At 51.9% G+C, this 21,289-nt stretch overlaps 8 protein-coding genes across 8 annotated transcripts; 3 read left to right on the top strand and 5 right to left on the bottom strand.

Annotated features, from left to right (window-relative positions):
• Positions 1 to 38: 38 nt before the first annotated feature.
• glkA (glucokinase glkA) lies at positions 39 to 1,588 on the top strand (the record flags this gene model as incomplete). The annotated part of the gene is made up of 2 exons (XM_043273455.1): positions 39 to 221; positions 290 to 1,588. The coding sequence occupies 2 exons, from the start codon at positions 39 to 41 to the stop codon at positions 1,586 to 1,588; spliced, it is 1,482 nt and encodes a 493-aa protein (XP_043129390.1).
• Positions 1,589 to 3,855: 2,267 nt separating this feature from the next.
• On the top strand, positions 3,856 to 5,762 carry Aspvir_001847 (MDR family MFS transporter; the record flags this gene model as incomplete). Its single annotated transcript, XM_043273454.1, has 3 exons — positions 3,856 to 4,167; positions 4,243 to 5,049; positions 5,115 to 5,762. The coding sequence occupies 3 exons, from the start codon at positions 3,856 to 3,858 to the stop codon at positions 5,760 to 5,762; spliced, it is 1,767 nt and encodes a 588-aa protein (XP_043129389.1).
• Positions 5,763 to 6,003: 241 nt separating this feature from the next.
• Aspvir_001846 (uncharacterized protein) lies at positions 6,004 to 6,789 on the bottom strand (the record flags this gene model as incomplete). The annotated part of the gene is made up of 3 exons (XM_043273453.1): positions 6,004 to 6,156; positions 6,209 to 6,640; positions 6,694 to 6,789. The coding sequence occupies 3 exons, from the start codon at positions 6,787 to 6,789 to the stop codon at positions 6,004 to 6,006; spliced, it is 681 nt and encodes a 226-aa protein (XP_043129388.1).
• Positions 6,790 to 7,160: 371 nt separating this feature from the next.
• Positions 7,161 to 8,876, bottom strand: Aspvir_001845 (cytochrome P450; the record flags this gene model as incomplete). The annotated part of the gene is made up of 3 exons (XM_043273452.1): positions 7,161 to 8,051; positions 8,104 to 8,712; positions 8,799 to 8,876. The coding sequence occupies 3 exons, from the start codon at positions 8,874 to 8,876 to the stop codon at positions 7,161 to 7,163; spliced, it is 1,578 nt and encodes a 525-aa protein (XP_043129387.1).
• A 965-nt stretch (positions 8,877 to 9,841) lies between these two features.
• On the bottom strand, positions 9,842 to 11,467 carry Aspvir_001844 (C2HC5-type zinc finger protein; the record flags this gene model as incomplete). Its single annotated transcript, XM_043273451.1, has 1 exon — positions 9,842 to 11,467. The coding sequence occupies one exon, from the start codon at positions 11,465 to 11,467 to the stop codon at positions 9,842 to 9,844; it is 1,626 nt and encodes a 541-aa protein (XP_043129386.1).
• Positions 11,468 to 12,185: 718 nt separating this feature from the next.
• Aspvir_001843 (SGF11 family protein) lies at positions 12,186 to 13,286 on the bottom strand (the record flags this gene model as incomplete). The annotated part of the gene is made up of 2 exons (XM_043273450.1): positions 12,186 to 13,088; positions 13,149 to 13,286. 2 exons carry the CDS (start codon positions 13,284 to 13,286, stop codon positions 12,186 to 12,188), a joined length of 1,041 nt encoding a protein of 346 aa, XP_043129385.1.
• Positions 13,287 to 14,255: 969 nt separating this feature from the next.
• On the top strand, positions 14,256 to 15,398 carry Aspvir_001842 (uncharacterized protein; the record flags this gene model as incomplete). Its single annotated transcript, XM_043273449.1, has 1 exon — positions 14,256 to 15,398. The coding sequence occupies one exon, from the start codon at positions 14,256 to 14,258 to the stop codon at positions 15,396 to 15,398; it is 1,143 nt and encodes a 380-aa protein (XP_043129384.1).
• Positions 15,399 to 15,824: 426 nt separating this feature from the next.
• On the bottom strand, positions 15,825 to 18,032 carry Aspvir_001841 (putative metalloreductase transmembrane component; the record flags this gene model as incomplete). The annotated part of the gene is made up of 1 exon (XM_043273448.1): positions 15,825 to 18,032. The coding sequence occupies one exon, from the start codon at positions 18,030 to 18,032 to the stop codon at positions 15,825 to 15,827; it is 2,208 nt and encodes a 735-aa protein (XP_043129383.1).
• Positions 18,033 to 21,289: the final 3,257 nt, after the last annotated feature.

Raw genomic sequence — 21,289 nt, 5'->3', positions numbered from 1 at the left:
TCGATTCCCCGGTAGAGCCCTTTCCGATCTGATACGCCATGTCGTCGCCTCTAGTGACCGAAGCTACGCGCATTGCGCGCCAGTTTGACTATTCCGCCGAGCAGGTCCAGAACGGTGTCAAAGAGTATATCAGAGAGATGTGCGAGGGGCTCACCAAGGAGCACACGACACTCAGCCAGATTCCTACCTATGTCACTTCCGTACCGAACGGTACTGAGAAGGTACTTTTGTCTCTCGTCAAAACCACCGAAAAAACCCGGCAAGTGACTGACTAGAAGATGTTTGACAGGGCTTGTACCTTGCTGTTGATCTTGGAGGCACCAACTTCCGGGTGTGCTCAATCGATCTTCACGGAGACACCACATTCGACCTCACACAGTCGAAGATCATGATCCCTCGCGAACTGATGGCTTCTGGTACTTCCAAGGATCTTTTCCTGTTCCTAGCTCGCCAGATTGAGGCGTTTCTGCGAATCCATCATAACGAACACTTCGAGGCTCATCTGAGACGTCGTCGTGAGCCAAATCATGAAGAGGACCTCTTCGACCTGGGCTTCACCTTCAGTTTCCCTGTGCGCCAGTTGGGGATCAACAAAGGCACCCTCATTCGCTGGACGAAGGGCTTCAACATCCCCGACGCCGTTGGTCACGATGTCTGCGCACTCCTGCAAAACGCCATTGATGAGCTGAATCTTCCCGTTCGCGTGGCCGCTCTTGTCAACGATACCGTGGGAACCCTGATGGCTCGTTCCTACACCTCTCCTGGTGATACTTCAACTTTCATTGGCGCCATCTTTGGCACTGGCACCAATGGTGCCTATGTCGAGAAGCTCGACCGGATCACCAAGCTGCGGACCATTGAACATTCGGATTACGAGAAATCAACTGGAGAGATGATCGTCAATGCCGAGTGGGGCAGCTTTGATAACCACCTCAGTGTCCTGCCCAACACGAAATGGGACAAGGAGTTGGATGAAGACAGCAACAACCCGGGCATCCAGATGTTTGAAAAACGTGTCTCGGGTATGTTCCTGGGTGAGATCCTGCGCCGGGCTCTTCTTGATCTGCACAAGGACGAGGCCTTTGGTCTGTTCAAGTCAAATCAATCCTCGAAAGTTGTCACTCCGGAAAACTCGCCCCTGTACAGGCAGTGGGGCGTCGACACCAGCTTCCTCAGCTTGGTGGAAGCCGACAAGACCGATAGGATGGAGGAAGTCAAGGTAGCTCTGAAGGATCACCTGAAGATCGAGAACCCTAGCGCCGCCGACTGCCAGGCCGTCAAAATCCTGGTGCATGCGATTGGCAAGCGTGCTGCCCGCCTCAGTGCTGTGCCACTTGCTGCTATCCTCATCTCCACCGGTAAACTGGAGACGGATGACATGGTGGACATCGGTGTGGATGGAAGTTTGGTGGAGTTCTACCCCAACTTTGAGGGACACATTCGCGCTGCTCTGCGGGAGGTCCCTGAAGTGGGTGCCGCTGGCGAGAAGAAGGTGCGCATTGGCATCTCCAAAGACGGCAGTGGAGTCGGTGCTGCCCTGATTGCTCTTGTCGCTAGCAGGAATGAATCTGGATCTGGGTCGAAATAGAAGTTTGGAGAAAAGAAAAGAAAAAAAGGAAAAAGGGAATCCAATTCTAATGCCGAAACGAAGTATTGTCTATTCTGCGTTCCGCCGATGGTCTTTGCAATATTTCCACACTTGACTGAAACGAAGCACCTGCTGGCGATCTTGGTCAAGCACAGTTCTTCACGCTGCCAGTCTTAGGCGGCATCATCCGTGGCAAGTTGGGCCTGCTCGGTCTAGGATGTACAGTATGCCCAGCTTTCCAAGACCAAACCCCAGTTCGCATTCGGTGGGGGAATTGAGCGGTTGAGCTCTCATATGCATGGACTTCTTCATCCTTGCATTGATTTGGTGTTGGAAGGCTAGGCTTGGAGACCGGAGGTGTATCAATATCATATTTAGCGGCGTTGTACTACCCATAGTGTGGGATATATCATGTTAGGAATCATTCATCTGCCATGGTCATCTGATGCCTTCTTCAGGGAAGAGTAATCGTAGAAGACTACAGAAGATCTCACTGCTTCTGCAATCCTTCAGCTATAGAGGAATATTGTTACACGACTGCTCTATGCATAAGAAGGACATGAGCATTGGATAGAACTATTGTCATATGATGACAAATAGATATTCCTCTGCAATGTATCTTATTCCTCACGCATACTGCCACGCATACTGCAGCCTGTGTCCACTCCATCCAGATCTTCATTCTCGTCAAGTCGCACATTAGCTTTGGCTTAATATCCCCTAAAGTCTATCGCCATGTACAATAAGCTCCTCCCAAGATCTAGATAAGGCAAAGCAAGCACAAAGCCGGCCTGCAATAGTCACGGCAGTTTGGACCGAAGTTTGAGCCTTTATCTAGTCTAGCCTCTAATACACTCGTCTGATGTCCTTGTCTGGTGGCGCCGAATCATAGATACACTACTAGGTAGATCATGTCCTTGACTGTAAGCCACAAGCAAGGGGCGGCGAACTAGGACTTGGTGGTGTCGATCTCGAGGGATGATCATGGAACAGAGCACTTTGCTGATTTATCATCTCTGAAGTGAAATAGATAATAGACGATTAGATGGATGAAAGAGATGGGTATGGAGATGAATATGTTCCATTCTTGCAGGTGCACTTTATCATGTCTGATGGGGGCTGATGCATACGTCGTGAGCAACTTGGGGTCGAGGTTGAGTCAGGGGGATAGTAGCCTTGGATGATCAGCGATGAAAAAGCAAAGAGTATGTTTATGCGTATTAGGAGTTTAGTCTAGTTTGTGCTTTGGACTATTACCTCAGACTTAAAGTGTACGGTGATTGGGGAATGGGTTGATCTGCATATGGTACCTGTTAGAACCTAATCCGATGGAGACAACTGGGCACCTACTCGAGATGACCTGTCACGGCAATTGTAGACTTCCGACTCAGAAGATCCAGTTCACATTCTGGAATAGTAGATAAAAGTAAGGTAGGGAGAAATTACACGTTGACGCGAGGTTCATGGCAACCATCCTTGAGACACGGAGCCACTTTCGGAATGCTTCATTGTTTACTCCGATGTGCACAAGGATCACCGGGTTAGACTACGGATTAACATTCATAGAGTTCTCGGGGAAGGAAAGATTGGTCATCCGAGTCTTTTCATCAGTCTTAACTCTTAAGACATGGTGTGGAAAACTTGAAATGCATTAAGATGGTATTGTTTGCCCTTTCGGGAAAATGCATTCCTTTTAGTTCATGGATACATACATCTACTAGTTGGATACTTCACAGCACGTCAGCACATCCCTCCTCCTTGATTGCAGAGTCTTCTTTGTCTACTTGCTTACGTACCATACCGGATGGAAAAGGAGCATAATTCCCGGTATGTATGTAAGGCTATGGCCACTACATTAAGGTAGGTAGCTGGATGTGCTGGATGTTGTGACCTAAATACTGGCCAGCCAGTGAATGGCAGGTTGCACAAACAATCCCTGTTTAGTCATTGCTCTCTCTCCTGCTTTTTGCCATTGCCATTATCCTGCAACGGGCTGAGAGTGATTTCGTCTCCCTTTTTGGCTCACATAGTCAGATATCTGTCCATTACTTCTCCAAGCAGTCAAAACGCCACCACCTTCTCCCTTGTCGGAAGTCGATCAACGTGGATTCGAACCTTGCCTGGGGTCAAGCTTGTCTCCTTAATTTGGTTTGATGCTTTGATCCAGAATCTGTGAAGTTACTGTTTTTCAAGTTCAACTCGTTTCCAGTCGTTCCGCGTTGCTGTCGGCATTGATATCGACATACTCCAATACCGACCCTCTCGTCATGGAGAACGCAGCGAACAGCCACTCGCAGCATGATCCTGGCCCAAATAACTCACAGACAAAGCTCACTTCCGAGCCAAACGCGCCAGGAAGACGACAATCATCTGACAAGGAGAGCACATTGGTGGATTCCTCTCCAGGGCTTGAATATCCCGAGTCGCCTGTTCCTGAGAGGCGCAGTGACGGCCAAGCAATGGACATGGAATACAGCGAGGGCCATGGGGATGAAAAACAAGAGCCAGAATATCTGAAGTCATGGAAGCTGGCCTTGGTCATGACCAGTATCAGCCTTGTGATTTTCTGCATGTCTTTGGTACGTACTCTAGAGCCATCTTACTTCCAAAGGGATAAGAGTTACAAACTAACTGACTTCAATCGGGTTCACTAGGACAATACAATTCTGGCGACGGCGATTCCCAAGATTACGGATCAGTTCAACTCTTTGGATGATGTCGGTTGGTATGGAAGTTCCTACATGCTGACCACTTGCTCTCTGATACTTCCATACGGCAAATTCTACACGTTCTACTCGACCAAATGGGTCTATCTCAGTGCGATAGCCGTCTTCGAGATTGGATCTTTGATATGCGGCGTCGCTCCTAATTCTGTCGCGCTGATCATTGGCCGTGCGGTAGCCGGTTTGGGTGCTGCTGGATTATTTACTGGGTCAATCCTGATTATCTCCCAGACCGTGCCACTGCAGAAGCGACCAATCTACACTGGTGTGCTGGGTGGCATGTATGGCATTTCCAGTGTGGCTGGGCCTCTGATGGGTGGTGCCTTTACCGACCATGTCACCTGGAGATGGTGTTTCTATATCAATTTGCCTATCGGTGGTTTGACTTGGCTCTTCGTCCTGCTGTTTTTCAAGGCGCCAAGATCATACAAGGATAATTCGGGTCTCAAGGATCAGCTGTCGCGGCTTGATCTGCCAGGTCTTTTCGTCTTCTTCCCCGCCATCGTCTCCATGCTACTGGCTCTGCAATGGGGAGGCACCAAGTACAATTGGGGCAATGCCCGCATCATCGCTCTGTTCATCCTGTTTGGAGTTCTGATCGTGATCTTCATCATTCGGCAGCAATGGGCGCAGGAGATGGCTACGGTGCCTCCTCGAATATTGAAGAACCGTAACGTCTGGGGTGCTGCATTTTTTAGCTTCTGTGAATCGGCTGCGTTCATGCTGTTTGTTTACTACGTACGTGTGCATACTGGAACACTCTGTGCCCGTGGATCTAGATTGGCTGACTTTTGGTTGCACAGCTTCCGATTTGGTTCCAAGCCATCAAAGACGTCTCGGCGACCAAATCTGGTATCATGAATCTGCCCATGCTGCTTGGAACAGTTCTGATGTCACTCCTCTCTGGGGTCATGGTTTCTGCAATTGGCTACTACACACCCTTCATGCTGATCTCCCCTGTGATTATGACGATTGGGGCCGGTCTGCTATCGACACTGAAGGTCGACTCCGGCCATGCTGTTTGGATAGGGTACCAGGCCCTGACTGGGATTGGGATTGGCCTCGGACTTCAGCAAGCAATGATTGTGGTGCAGACTGCGGTCCAAGACACGGATGTCCCCAGTGCGACGTCCATCGTGATGTTCATGCAAACTCTTGGAGGCGCGCTGTTCGTTTCAGTGGGGCAGAACGTATTCCAGAACCAGCTGTACAAGAATCTGGCCATCCAGGCGCCTAGTGTCGATGCTGCGCAAGTCGCAGGTACTGGTGCAACCATGCTGCGGCACGTTGTTTCCGAGGATGTTCTGCCAGCAGTCCTCGTTGCCTACAGTAACGCCATCACCGAGTCGTTCTACGTTGCTGTTGCCATGTCGGCGATTTCGATATTCGGAGCGATTCCCGTGCAGTGGCTCTCCGTGAAGGGGAAGAAGATCGAGGCACTCCCGGCTTAGACTTGGGATTGCCGTGCGAATATAGGTTGCATTGCATTTGACTTATGCTGAAATGGATTAGGCGTTGGTATGGGAGTCGGGACTTTCTTGCAAGGCGGACTGTCATTGGCGTCTTTAGATGACCTGACGCTTAGTTTACCTCCACGGCGCAGGATGACAAACGTTTAATGTGTGAATATGATCTAGCTAGAGACGAATTAAAACATCCCTCCTATTATTATTATGATATGTATCATCAAGCCTACACAGCAGCATACAGGCTTAAATAGATCCCCCAGACAACCCCACAGGCACTCCCAAACACCACGCGCCTCTCCACAGGAACAACCGTATACAACAGCGCCGACACAACAGGCCGATACTTGAGCCGCGCAATCATGATCGGCCCAAAGTCCTACCGTCGTCAATCACCCCTGCAAGAACCAAACTGAAGAAAAGAGACGTACCTCAAGGACCAACTCCCCAATCCTCCTCCACCCCACCCCCTTGAGCACATTAATCAAAACAATAAACAAGAGAATATTCATCACCGACCCAACAGTCTGATCAAGGAAGAACTTCATTAGGAAATTACCCAGCCCGGACCGCGAGCGCGAGCGCCAGCGCCAGCGCCATCGTGCTCCAGATACCCGGTGCGGGTTGTGCTTCTCCTTCTCCTTGACCGGCAGCAGATCCCCCGGGTCAACCGTCACAACAACAGCGCCAGCACCAGCGCCGCCCTTGGCCTCGGCACCAGTGGCAGCAACGGGCCCCCTCCTCCCCGGAAACCCCGGCCATCTCGCCTCCAGATACTTCTGCCAGGAGAAGTTGATGGGGACGATGATGACGGCGTAGGTGAGGAATTGGAGGAGGGCGAGGGTGTTGAGGGTGAATGGGCCCTGCAATTTTCTTCTTTATTAATTGTCACTAAGAAAGATTGAGGAAGGCTTACGGCTTTTTTGTGCTGGGCGATTATTTGGGCGAGGATGTTGGAGAGGGCGTTGAGGAGGGTGGATTGGATTAGGGTCGTTGTTAGGGGGGAGGGCATTCTGTGCTGGGCATACGCATGAGCTCATATGAGCATTGCTGTGATTCCTGGTTAAGACATAAAGATCGTAGGTCGAGTATGTAGATAGATGATGAGAATGATAATACTGTTGCATGCGGTTTAGGCTTAGTATAGAGAGGTATGCTAGAGTTACATTGGTACATTGCATAAACAAGCACAGGGCACCGCTGGCCAAGCCACGTGCGGCGACCGTGGCTTTTGTTTGTACGGGGTATCTACGGAGTACTAGTGTGGACTATCTGTGGTTATGATCGTCAAGCCAATAATATTCATAACGATCAAATGCTTGATTGTCATAGCTCATGCAATTTTACAATTAACATCCGAGTATCACGTTTCAGAGTTCAGAGTCAGACCCTCTTCCGGACAATGACATTCGGCCCGTACTTGAGGCTAGTGAAGTGATCCACCAGAGCCAGCTGTCCCTTCTCGTCCTCGCCCTTGCGATCTGCCAGTTCAAAATCAAACAGGAACATCAACCGCGCAATGGTCATCCGCATCTCCATGAACGCCATGCTCTTCCCGATACACCCCCGCGGCCCGATGCTAAAGGGGCAGAATGCCCTGCGCGCCACCTCAACGGCCTCCTTGCTGGTCGTCCAGGACTCGTTGCCGGCCTGGCATGTCGCGCCCTCGATCCATCTCTCGGGGATATAGGCCTCGGGCTCGCGGTAGTACTCGGGTTGCCGGTGGATCGAGTACGTCGGGGTCCCGCAGTCCGTATCCTCAGGCAGAAAGACTCCATCGATCATGGCGCCGCCCTCCATGACTTCGCGCAGGGGCGCGCCGGGGACGGCAGGCGCCAGACGCAACGCCTCGTCGATGCATGCCTTCAAGTAGATGAGCTCGTTGAGCTTGGGCCCGGTGACGATCTCCTCGACGGAGGAGAAGTTCTCGCGGATCTCCTTGCGGAGCTGCTCCATCGCGCGCGGGTTGCGGACCAGGTAGAAGATCGCCGCGGACATGGTGGTAGATGTCGTGTCGCTGCCGGCGATCATCAGGACGTTCGCCTCGCCCCAGAGCTCGGGCGTCGTCAGCCCCTTGCCGGTTTCGGGATCCTTGGCGTTGAGCAGGTAGTAGAAGAAGTCCTTTTTGGCCTCGTGGCCGGCCTGCGTCCGTTCCTTGGCCCGCTCGTTCGCTTCGACTCGGGAGTTCATGATGAAGTTCCAGCGGTCGTTGGTCAACTTGTGGATGAAGATCTGGTCCAGGTGCCAGGTGTCGAGGGGCATCCACAATCCGCACTTTGACTTCGTCAGTGTCTGTCAATACCAGGAGAGAAAACAAGGGCCATACCACATAGTGCCGGTTGGCAGCGCGATCCACAAGCTCGATCATTTTCCGCCGTCCGCTCGAAACCAGCATGTCAAAGCTCTTCCCAAAGCAGAGCTCCCCCATCACGTCATACGTCAGATAGCTAAACCAATCTCCGATGTTGAAAACGGCCGTCGCGCTCTTCTCGCCCTTTCCTTCGAGCCCACCGCTCAGAATTTCACAGAGCTGCCGCACATGCAGCAGCATCACATCCTCCATGCTCTTCAGCGCCTGGTCCGAGAAAGCCTGGCTGAGCACGCGCCTCTTGCGCCCGTGCATCGCCTTGTCGATCGCGTTGTGCGTGTTGTACACGCCCTTGATGGCGGGGAAGGCATTGTAGAAATTGGCCTTGCGGAGCCGCTTGCCATGGCCGTAGATGTCGTGCAGGCCGCGGTCCGTGTTGATGGAGACGAAGTTGGGTGCCGCGCGGACATGGGATCCGTATTTCTCATGTAGACGGTGAAGCCATAGGTGTCGGTCGCCTTTCAGGCCGTGGTAGAGTTGTACCCAGGGGGTTATGGAAGCGAGGAAGGGCCCGGGAATCGAGCGCAACGGGTGGAAGAATCGATTGTACGTGATATATGCTACTGTCTGCGCCCGAGAATATCAGCACTGGTAACCCATGATCATAGCATAGCATGAATATCGAATCCGGCGCCAAAAGGTAAATGACTTACCAAACCCCCAAGGACAAACAAAAGCCCTTGCACCGCCCCCCAGACTGACAAATTCTCCAATAATGGTTGAACTAGCATGATTTCCAAGCAGCAGATGAAACAATGATGAATGATGATGCCGACAAATGCGACCCCGATGCTAGCCGAGCTCAACCGAGGCAGGTCTCACTCCAATAATCTTCCCACTTTCCCCGCAAAGATGAAGGAGCTAGAAGCAATGATGAAATGGGGAATCGACCAAGGTAGAGGTAGTATTCCACTGAGTGCGTATGGTCTCTCAAAATTAACAGCCGAAGGGTCTTTATATCTTATGCTGGCTCGGTTAGATGCGGGCGTACTTCCGCTGTCCATGCGGTCATCGTTTGCGGACTGCTGACAATGATAAGAGTAAGTAGCATCGGATTATTACCAACGAGTATCTTCGATATTTATAGCAGGGGGACGGGGGGAGATTATGTGTTCTTTTCGTTGACTGCTGTTTGTACAGTATGTAGAGACAGCGACACCCGCTGATTTAAGCTTAAGTATACAATGTACGGAGATTCAGGGATATGGGTGCATTCGTATCTACCATGCGAGAATATGCTTCTATTGATCTTGTCAACCTGATGCCGACAGTAATCTCAGACCATTTGATGGTGCACTATATCTCCTGCCCGAAGTAACTCGGCTTGAGGAGACTGTATCCACTACTCATTCTGAAGACAACCGTTGATATCCGACCTCAGCTGGGCTATAGAAGACCTTCAGCGCCCACTGAAGTGGACCGCGGAGCAAATGCGGGTATTTGGCAATAATAGGCGCGGAGAATTCATGCAACACTACTCCATCAGTATACCGCACCGCTACATAGAAATCGGCGGCAATGTCGCACTTTATACTGGGAGCCGCCAAATCGCCGCTATCGGCTGAGGATTGGCAATGTACTTAATGGAAAATGTGTGCGCAGTATCTGCCAATGTGCAGCAGTTCGAGGCGTGCCCATTTTCTGCCGTGCAGAAGAGAATTTGGTTCCAATGGATTCATAGGGTGATATTCAGAAGCTAAGTGGTATAGCCGTGCAGGCCACCATCGAGAATCCATTGTTCATTGTCACCATTGTCGTCCTGGACGCGCCGCCATGCCTGCTTGCGTTCTTTTGTACTCACCCCTTCTGCCTGCTTGTCTCCCGCAGCCTTCCAAACGGGTCGTAGCAGCCCGCCAGCTGCAAGTAGTGGGTTCCGACTGAAAGCTTCACCGCCACTAGGTTTCGACTCCTCGTGCGAAACATCTTCGCCGTCCTCATCTTTCTCCTCTGCGGCTGAGCTCGACTCCGCAGGCGCGGCAGACTGATACACTCGAGTCACGCGACCGCCCTTGATATCCAAACTCATGATGGTCTTCTTCTTCTCCCACTCCGGCCGCGCCTGTTCCTCCATCTCCCGGAGTATCCGCTGCTGCTTCTTCAGCGCCAACGCCCGCTGGGCCGGGCTCATCCACAGCGTAGACGCAACATTCGGCGTTTCGAAATCCGCAGCCTCATCCACGACCCGCGTGCGTTTGGCGTTCTGCGCCTGGAACTGAAGTAGCTTATCACGGTGCGCCTTGGCGGCGTCAAGCTTGCTGTTTCCCACGGGAGTTGGGCCTGGCCCACCCTCCCGGTGGACGCTTTCATTGTGAGCCCGCATCTTCTCCTGTCCGCGCTCCGCGCGCAGCTCCCGGATCATACTCTGTACTTCATCGTTTGATAGGAGCGGCGTCCCGCAGAATGAGCATGGCTGGAGACCTTCGAGGGAGCAGATGATCTTGCCGCAGTTCAGGCAGTTCGGGGCCGGTTCAAAGAGCGCGTGGATTGTAGCGTAGCAACTGCATTTTTGCCGGCCACCGCCTAAGGTCGGATTCGTAGAGACTTCGAGAGCGGCAATCGCGGCCGTCAGGTCGGAGATGTTGTTCGTTGTAAGCGATGCTTTAGATGAGCCTCCGGTGGCTGAGCTTCCGCCTCCGTGTTGTCGGGAAGATGACTTGGCAGCTTTCGACTTGACGTTGGGCAGGAGATCTGATAGCACCGGTCCCGATGCGGACGGTGGGTTCTTAGGAGTACCCGACGACCGCGGCGCGGGGGATTGGGTACGTGACGACGCGGCGGACGAGTCAAGCGACGACAACGCGTTCTGCTGCTGCGGAACCTGTAGCGAAGAAGCTGAACCTTTTGACCGTAAAGCAGCTGTATCCTGTCTCGCCTGCCGAGCCGGCGCAGCTGACATGTAATCCTCGTCCTGATCCTCCTTCCTATAACCTCCCGCCACATTCCCGAAATTCTCAGGCCTGCGTACGGGCCCCGCGCGGTGAAGAGGCGCTTTGGATTTTTTGCCCCTCTTGGCTCCGGCTCTTGTCCCGGGATTCACATTGTCAGTGGTGTATGCGTCGGCCGCTGCGGATTGCTCTTCCCCGCCTCGAGCTGGCGATGGTACTGTGGGTTGGGTTTGGTTTTGGTCTCGTCGGGCGCTGAAGGAGGCGATGAATTCGAAGGCTGCCGGGGAGTCGCCGAGGAGATTTTTGAGATGCTCGGCACCTTCTTCCTTTGGAAGGCCGGCAGAGTAAGTGATAATCTGTGTCAAGGACTCCTCGTCCAGTGGTAAAAGCTGGGCCAGGCGAGGAACTGCCCACGCGACGAGGTTTGCGTTACTCATGTTCTGCGCGCGGACTCGGTGGATAAGCTCAGACAGAGGTTATTGAAAAAAAGTGAGTGACTCGTGTACCTTCATGCCAATAAGACAGAACGGTCAAAAATGAGGCGAGGTATGACGAGACTCGATAAGCGCATCGTCGGTGGGTTTCTGCGGGTCCGCACGTCTTGCGGCAATATCCGCTTCAGCTTGGAGCTGATTCTAGACTCCACAGTTGGTGGTTGCACAAATGTTATGATTAGGATGTAAAAAGCCGGCGTCTCTATTTATGACTCGGATGAGTCAACTACTCGAAGAGGTCACTCGATAAAATCACAAGCAATGTTCCATGCAGGCGCTATCGAGGAGCTGGCTGGTGTTGCCAGGCTATTGTACATATCAGTGCTCCATCGTCTATGCCAACAACTAACTGGTCGGACAAGCAAAGAAAAACACATATCCCAGAGTAAGAAGCCACAAATGCGACAGAAGAAAGCAAGGGAAAAGAGAAAGAAAAAGGGGCCAAATATGTCCCAAAACGTTCAGCCAGACATGTTTAAAGTATCAGAGCAGGTTCCTGTTGACGCCTTCTGATGCCCAATATTTACGTCAATATCGTTAAGGACAAAGGGAAATAAAACTTCGGATGGAAACTATGTCCAGAGGGTTCATCCTCAAAGTAAGTGACCTTGCAGAAACCAGGAAAAAAGCAAGGTCAAGGTGGCCAGACAGGATGATAAGTTCATGCGTTGTCTTTGGCTTCACGTTTGATGTCAACATCTCCAGAGGCCGCCGCATCCGCGGCTGCAGCCATATCAGGGGTCAGACCGTTTCTCAGTTTGCTGCTTGGAGGCAGGGGTGGTTTCTTTCCAGATAGCTTTTTGTGGGTGTTGAGCTTCTTCTTCTTCGTCAGAGTCGGTGGTGCGTCATCGTCAGCCAGTGGACGCTTCGGAGGTCCGGTGCTAGGAGACCCGTTGCCATTCTCCATGGGCGTCTTGTTACGATTGGTCTGTCGACCTGATAAACCCATGCAACGGTCCAGATGCTGAGCAACTCGCGTCACCACAAAGTACCTCGGACAGTTGGGACATTTCACGGTGGGATATGACACCTGGGTGGCCTGCTTGAAAGAGCTATCAGGAGTGGTCGGAGGACTGGACGCGGGAGTGTTGGAAGTGTTGGTCTGCTTTTTCTTCTTTGGGTTCAATTTGTCCGTAGCGAAGGGATTCCCGTGCACATCGTGCCCAGGTTTTGTGATCAATGGCTGATTCTGACAGTATTCGCGATACGGATCTGGAGGTGGACGAGCACCGACTCCAGTTACTGGATATAGCAGACGCGGCAAGCGACAATCGGGACAGATAATCTCCTTTGTTGTCTGGAGAGGATTGCCTTTGAGAAAGACCTTGCCGTCCTCGAACACCGCACCATCTGTTTCTACTCGGATGTCCTTGAGGTCTTCTGAATCCACGGATCCCGTAGCCTTGCCACCTGCATCTTCACGACGCCTGGCTACTTCATCTTCGGCTTTCTGTCTGGCAACGACCACCGCGGAGCGCATGCGAGCGACTTTCTCATCGCGATGAACTTGAGCAACGATATCATGGATGATGTTGTAGAATGTCTCATTGAGAATGTCGCAGGTCTGACCTGGTCAGCTAATACACTCCGAGGCATCATGCTCGGGAGACTGGAGCCAGCTTACCAACTTCGCGATGGTTCCTGAAGGCGGAGAGGCCCCCTGGGCCTCCGTTCCCTTCGAATCACCCATTTTGGCCAAGTGACCTTCTGTTTCAGAGTTGTCAGAAGCAAGGACCAAATCTGGGATAAGCTCTGTAGCCATGTTTGCGTAGAGATCCGGAGATGGTATAAAAGTAGGATCACAGCGATGACGGAGAACCAAAACGCAGGAACGCAATGAAGCGAGACAGGTCGACGGAACATGGAAGTAAAGCTGGTCCAATATATAGAACGACCAGAAGCAGGCAGAGGTTCGAACACAACTAACCTCAATAGCGTATTGTTACGACACCTCTTCCCAGCAATGTGTTGTGACCGACCCACACGTTGATGGAAGAACTTCTCTGAATAGAAAGCAATTCCATGTATCGCCTATTGTAATCTCTGAGTCGTCAATGCGATCGAGTATGACAATGCGCCGAATAGATGTGGATTGTTGAAGCGATACATACCCCAAGCGGATAGAGGTCGGGTCGAGTTGGACGATTGCGAGTGGGGACTCAAGAAAGAGCAGCACGATATAAACAACCGCTATTGTCCATTTGTATTATTGACCAGATGAGGACATTCGGAGGGAGTAATGAAGAATGGCCAACTGAACAATACTCGTGCTGTGGAGGCGGAACGCCAAAGGCAGGGAGACCCGTCAGTTGACGGAACAGGTCGCGCCACAAGACTCGGACGGGGAAATGACCACTTACCTCACACTCGTGAGTAGAATGACTGCATGAATAGCTGATGGATCGACAAGAGAAACACAAGATATAACACCTCCACCAGCGAGAGCAACACCTTCTGTAAAAGCTGGAGGCTGGCTCGTCACTCTTAGAAGGACAAATCTCAGTCTCAGTGTCTCCTCAGGCTCTCGCAAGTCTCCGCCGACCGGCTAAAGTCGATCTTATCTTATCGCATCTCCGCGCGGTTCCAGTGTTACAGCACTCAACAGTTGCAAGTCCCAGCACTGCTGTTTGCGTCCATCTTTTTTGTCCAAGTGTGATTCCTGCTTTCCGGTTTCTGCTCCTCATGACTGCTTGTTCTACTACCGCAAGTATTCCTTGACTTCTTCTCAGCCATGGCATATCAGTTCTTCGCAAAGGCGCATCAGTCCAGCAAAGCTCCCACTTCTCCACCCCTCTCCCCTCTCGCGTCTTCCCCCTCCCCCAGGCACAGCAGACCTCCAATGCAGCCTCCCTCGCTAGTTCTTCTACAGTCCTCGAGTTCGTCTGCTACACCAAATATTGCGTCGCGTCTCAAACCGCCAGCGGCGAGGGCTCCCTCGTTCCAACCTCCCGCGTATCCTCATGCCATCTCCCCAGGCTGCCAGACACCCCATCCCCACATTACCATCGACCCAGTCAGCACCGCGCATATCCCCTCGTTGGCTCGTATTACGGGTCTCCTCCTACCCATCCGCTATCCCAACTCATTCTACACGGCAACAATCACCGACCCCGTCATCGCATCGGTTTCGCGCGTCGCGATCTACCATGATCACCCCGTAGCCGCGGCACCGTCACCCGCCCCGTCACCCGCCGCGTCGAGCCTAGGCGCAAACACAGGAACAGACAAAGTTATTGGCGGTATCAGATGCCGACTTGAACGCCTGGCCGTAGTGCCCGAAACGAGTTCTCGGTCGCAGAAGCCGGAGCCAACGAATCTCTACATCCAGACTCTCCATCTGCTCTCCCCGTATCGAGGCTGTGGGGTTGCGACCTCCTTGCTAAATTCTATTCTCTTCGCTTCTCCGCCGTCGCCTTCGACTTCATCTTCTTCCTCATCCTTTTCTTCTTATAACGTATCAGAGCTGGTGAAACATTACAACATCCGCACTGTCACGGCGCACGTCCATGAAGCCAACGAGGAGGGCCTGAGATGGTACATTGCTCGAGGATTCCAGGTAGAAGAGGGCCTGGTGGAGAACTACTACCGCCGACTGAAGCCTTCTGGGGCGAAGATCGTCAAACTGGTTCTGCGGTGGAGTGATGATGATGGTGACGCAGACGGAGCCCCTCTGAGCGGCGCAGAGCAGCCTCGGCCGGTCCAAAATGATGCCAAGGGCCAGGACGAAGATGAGGACTGGGAGAAAATCGAGGCCGAGGATAGCGATGACCCGGATGCCCATGGAGTCCAGCAATTTACGGAGTCCAGTATCCTGGAGGAAGTTGATGGACCCCCAAGAAAACGGAAGGCGGACGATGAGCCCCAGAGACAGTGATCCGACGCGTTGCTTTTGGGAAGTCTCTTCAGTGCTTTCATTGCGTGATTATCTGTCGATATGTTCAGCATTTGTTTTGCCGCCCTGGATACCCTCCTTTTATGAGAGACTGTTTTGACCGAGCTATAGACGCAGGCACAGACATTGGTTGCACACGCTCTAGATTGACATTTGTGCTTAGAAGTAAATATCTCGCATCGAGTTCACGCCTGAGCCGCTGTACAGAGCCTTATATTTCATGTTCATGAAGAGCTGTATTTACAAATGAACGCAACTATATCAGAATGAATGTACAAGAACGACTCGAACAGCGCGATGTCTGAGAGATGCGTCGCAAACACAAGAACAAAACACGGATATCAACTTCGCTGCGTACAGCGGAGTACTTTGCTAATTACAGTCATTAACTCCTCTCGTCCCATCTCGTCATATATTGTAGTTCTCCGCATGCAGGAAGATTTCATCTCTACGAGAATCCATCATCACCTGCTGCTGGAGCCGCGCCACGGTTTTTGTGACCTCGATTCGCATGCTCGGAGGCCCGCAGACAAACACGCATGTCCGACGGCCAAATGTCTGCGAATATTCCGTAAGCATGCGCGGGATATCTGGTCGGACATGATCAATTCGCCAGCCATCCCGCCTCTGCAAGGGAAGTGATGCAAATCGAGGCGTCGATTTCTGCGGTGGAGAAGGGGCGTCCGAAAAGCCAAAGTCAAATGGAACATTGGCAGGGCCGGTTTGCAAGCCGGGCAATGCCGTGAATTGCCGACTGCCGATGACGGGAGAGGTGTAGATTCGGGGCAAGGAAGTGATGGCGTCTTCATTTTCGCGACGGAGCTCCTTCTCGCGCTCGAGATCACCGGCCGCTTCTTCGCGGATGTATGCCGAGTTCCGCTTATCCATGCCGGAAAGCATGTTGTATATCTTTTCCTGGACGACGTCACAGCAAGGCTGCTCCCGGGAGCCGTCCTGCGTCGGTCCCGTCAGGAAGAAGTGGCAGTGCACCGTGTTTGGGGGCGCGTGTTCTCTGCAGATTCGCAATTCTTCTCGGAACCACTCGATGGCCTCTGGGCTTCTCAGGGCCCAGATTACGCGGACCCGCTTCGTGACGGCTTTCCCGTCACGCATCTTCTTGATCAAATCCAACAGTTGGCTCGCAATCGCCGTGATGCCACTTCCGCCAGCGACGAAGATCACGTCGTCGAAGGCGGCCATCTCCCGCCGCATTCCTCCGTAGGGACCTTCTAGGAACGCTGTCCACGTCTTGTACGGCCCGCGCTCAAAGGCCTTCAGCAAGACCTTTCGTGTGAAGCCGCCAAACGGACGGAAGACGAGGGCCAGGTCGCGGTAGTCCTCCCCGTACGCTGACGGAAAGTCATCACTGCATAAGGACGCAATCGTGAAAGGATGTCGACCGAGAAGGGAAATTCCGGGCATGCGAAGGTACACATATTGGCCTGGTTTCCATCGCATCCTGGTAGCAACGGTCACCTTGATGGCATTATGAGGGAGGATGGTCACTGCTGACTCTTCTCCTATCATGAAAGACATGCGAAAAGGGCTCGTCCAGTTGAGATAAAAGAGTCGCACAGCATACGACATGATCCAGATGGCGACGGTTGCCCACAGATAGTTCCACGACGCCAAAAAGTTCTTGCAGTGCCAGAAAAGCATGGCAACAAAAACGACCGAGACGGGCAGGTGGATGAACAGGAAGAGCTCGTACATCCGTCTTCGAAGTGCGGGAAGTGAATGGATACATAAGAATACCAGCGGCACCAGCGCAGCCAGGCCTGTCCCGTAGACCCATACGTGGCGCGGAAGGTATTGTTGGTACCATATGAGGGCCCCATCCTCCCAGATCGGCGTGACGAAGAATGGAATTGTGTGTACCAAACTCAAGAACAGACACAGGTAGCCTGCCCAGCGATGGAGCACGTTAAGCCGTTCATGGCCGAAACCAGTGAGCATGCTGATGAAATTTGCCCTGGTACTGAGTGCGACAACCCAAGGCACCATGGCTACGGCGATCATGCCGGCGCGAATGGCCAACGGTGGAGATCCAATCGTAATAGATGAGTAGTACAGCGGCTGTGGTACGAAAGAATAGAGCGTCACGAAGACCAACGCTGCGAGCACGACAGCAGAAGCTCCCAGCGACGGGAAGACGATGCGCAGGTTCCCAATCCGCAGCACCGGGAGAGGCCGGTAGGATATCCATCGCAAGAAGGCAACTGTATTATTCAACGGAGCGATGGTTGAGATCGACGACTGCTGTTTCTTGACCCCGGGTAGAGGGCCACGCGCTGGAAAGAATTGTGCAGTGGAACTGTCGGTGGCGGCACTTGAAAGCTCGTACTCGTCCTGGGGAGAATTGCCCTGCGGTGCGTCCGCCAGATCTTCCTTGTACAATGCGATTCTCATTTTATCGCTCCAAACATGGTAGAACCGAATTATGGTTGCAAGAGCGAGTAGGACAACGGAGAAGTAGATCCAACCCTGGCCATATTTGCCCGATTGAGACCATGGGTCTCGTTGACGCTCTGCGACTTCAGCTGGGGTGGTAGAGGCTGTCGTAGGAATAATGATGCGCTTCGCCAGTGAAGCCACTATATCCCATTTTACCGGCATGGTGCGTTTCTCGTGCGCAACGGATGAGTTGGACCTACCCTCTCAGAGAAGAGACAATCTAGTATAAGAATGACAGCTTCGCTAACTGCCTAGATATCATATCCCCTTACACTTGGTCCTATGACTCGATGAAAGGGTCACCGATGAGCAGCAATTAGGGCATTCTGAATATGTTGATCGATCTGTGTAATTAGAAGAGTACTGCCAGTTATGATCCGGAAGTATAACTGTACAGAGAGGAATCGAGAAGATCAGCGACCAACTGGGAAATTAAAGGTGCAGAAGTACATTGTGTGAGAGAACTCTCACTGCAAGCGTGGGAAGAGGGGAGAGATGAGAGCTTATTGCTGCACAGATTATGGGCCTTCTTGGCTCCATATGTGATCCAACGCGCTTTGCCATGGTGGCATGCACAATGTGATGAGAAAAGTTTATTATCATTATGGTTGGTCTGGTTTGTGATGAGGGGGAAACAAGCTCTTCTGTCAGAATTAGTTAGCGAGGAGAGCATGGGAGTAGATACTCCGTACTCGAGTCAACAACCAAGGCTGGATAAAGTGCATCCGCACAGTGCCCATCAGGTGTGGCAGAGAGTCCAGAACATGTGTATCTTGATTGTCCTATCACATTTTAGAAAAATTATTGTAACACTACCTTGGTTATCTTCCGCTGTTCTTCAAGCTAACTGGCGAAGAAACAACGAGTGAGATTGTTGGATTTAGCGCCAGCCATTATGACTTTCCCCCAATCACACGTCCAAAGGCTAAGGTGAAGGTGACGAGGCCAACAAGGCCTGCATTAGCGGAGATTTATGCATCTGAATGATCCAGTCAACAAGCAATCAAGCATAATCACTCATGAGTGGGCTAAACAACGCTGTCAGCTTTGGATTACAGAGTGAGAATTGCGACATGAGGCCGATAATGTTCGTAGGCATAGATGCAGTGAGACGGATGTAGAATATTACTCTGCCCAGCTGTGACAATGAAGGCGTTTTTGGAGCCTTAGTATTCTATTCTATATTTTCTGGTAAAGACAGTCAATCTCAAGATGGCCTGGCTGCCACCGAATCCCACAGTCCCAACACCAGTTCTGTCGACATAAGCAACCTGTCCAGAGCGACCATTAGCCAACGTATATACCCAATTGGGAAACACTGTGCTTACATCGCATGAATTTGCATCCCCCAGCTCGCTCCGTCTGTGCCTGGCAGTTCGGGCATGGCTTGGAAATCTCATGGATCGTTCGACTGCCTGAAAGCTCCTCGTTCGTCGCACCTAGCCGACCATGCGGCCTTCCAGAACTGTATCCGAGCCTTGCATCACTCTCAGCTTCTCTTCGGGGTGTCCATAGTCTGTTTAATCCTGGAAATAAACGCCGAGCTTCTCTGCCGGCGTTCATCCGTATCTCCGACGGGGCGGGTCTCGGATTGAGTAGCCGATCGTACTCCTCGCAGGTCAACCCTTCATGCCAAACTGTATCACGATGAATGAAGCAGGTTCGAGTGCCACAGGAACCGCAAACAACGATCGGGTCCTCGAGTCCACCAGCATGTAGCTGTCCGTATCCGCAATCTTTCCTGACACATGGGACGAATTCAGCATCTTCTTCCAGGATTTGCCAAGTTCGCTTTGCATCATACGCCTGGAAGGTTCGTCTGCTGGACCACCGTTGTACCTCCTTGTCAGATAGCTGCTCAAGGCAAATTGGACATGACAGAAACGTAGCGCCTGACGAAAGCTGTTTATCTAGACTTCGACGAAGACAGGTGAAGCAGATATGCATCCCGGGCACGAATCCATGATCGCAGCCAGCTGCAATGGGAGGCTGTGGGTAACATCCATTTTCGAGGTCATCGAAGCAGACAACACATGTCAATCTTTGCTCATCTGAGGCATTTCTATCAAATCGAGGCTGCGGGCAAGGTGGTGGACTGGGTGGCTCCTTGTGAAGCAGAGAAAGCACTGCGCCGGCTGTGGCCGCATCGCTCCAGCAGTTGATTTTATCTTCAGTGTCCCATCTAATGATAGATTGAAAAGACGACGGGGTGCCTCCACCAGGGAGAGAAAGGCCGTCATCTCTTCTTCGCGCCAGAAAGTGATCTCGCGCATGGTCGTTCGGTGACAAGGGCGATATGACAGGCGAATCATTACTGCCGGTGAGATCGAAGGCGTTCTCTATGTACGTTGGCGAACAAGGGCTGACTAGAGCATCTCTCGTTCGTCGGTCCTCAGGTGAACTGCGAGACAGACCTCCATGCTTCCGACTTGCAATAAAGCCGAGTTCATCTTGACTTCGCTGCATTTCCCGGCTATACCACGATCTCATGATTGATAGGATATACGGCAGTCATCCTTTGTCATACTTTTCTATAACTATCCCAAAAGAGATCCCATTTGAATGTTAATAAGTCCGGCTTCTAGCAGATCTCAAACGAAGGTCGGTCGACCGTGCGCCCAACACAGACTATGCGATGGACCATAAAATTGGCTCCTCCCGAGAATACGAGACTGCGATACATCCCCAGGGCGCCACATGTACAAGATGTGCCCCTGATATTGAGATTTGAACCAGTTCATCATCCGCATTTCGGGCGGAGAAGTAAAAATGGAAACGATGACCAGATCTTCGTGGGGTTTCGCCTAAGAGAAAAGGGTTGAACACGAGTCATATATCGATCAACACGAGAAGGTCGAAGAAGCCATGAGCTCGCAACCTTAATAGTTGTGATCCACTCCAATCAAACGACCGGAAAGCGTCGAAAGAGGGGCTTCTTGCGTGATGACCAGTGATTGCACACTTTCCACGCTCATATTGACCATCTGCGTTGCGTCCTCTTTGTTAGGCAAAACAGAAAGCTCAATCAATACACATAGAGATATGCAGTTGGATACTCATGGTCAGTCTCCAAGGTCAACTGCAAACTGCGTTAGGGCTCCATCTCAACCAAGTCGTTCGGGAACCAATAGGATCGACGGCTTCTCGTATTTATAATTAGAAGAGAAAGCGACGATCTTTCGACTTCATACTCAGAGAGTGATATTGCCTGAAACGGTCTATCACAGTGCGCTAGATAACCGATATCGATTGCATCATGAACTCTGGCCCCTGAGCTAGTGTTCATTTGCATGGCTTCGCGTGTTTAATTTCCTGTTCCATCCACCGGCCTCGGATTATAGGTTTAACCTGAGGCGCCTGATGCAATTGCCAATTCAATGACCTATGTTGAGCAACTGCTAGAAACCATGATAATCCGC

This window comes from Aspergillus viridinutans (genome assembly GCF_018404265.1).
Source record: "Aspergillus viridinutans IFM 47045 DNA, scaffold_10, whole genome shotgun sequence".
Lineage (NCBI taxonomy): Eukaryota > Fungi > Ascomycota > Eurotiomycetes > Eurotiales > Aspergillaceae > Aspergillus > Aspergillus viridinutans.
This window is presented reverse-complemented; position numbering and strand designations above follow the sequence as displayed.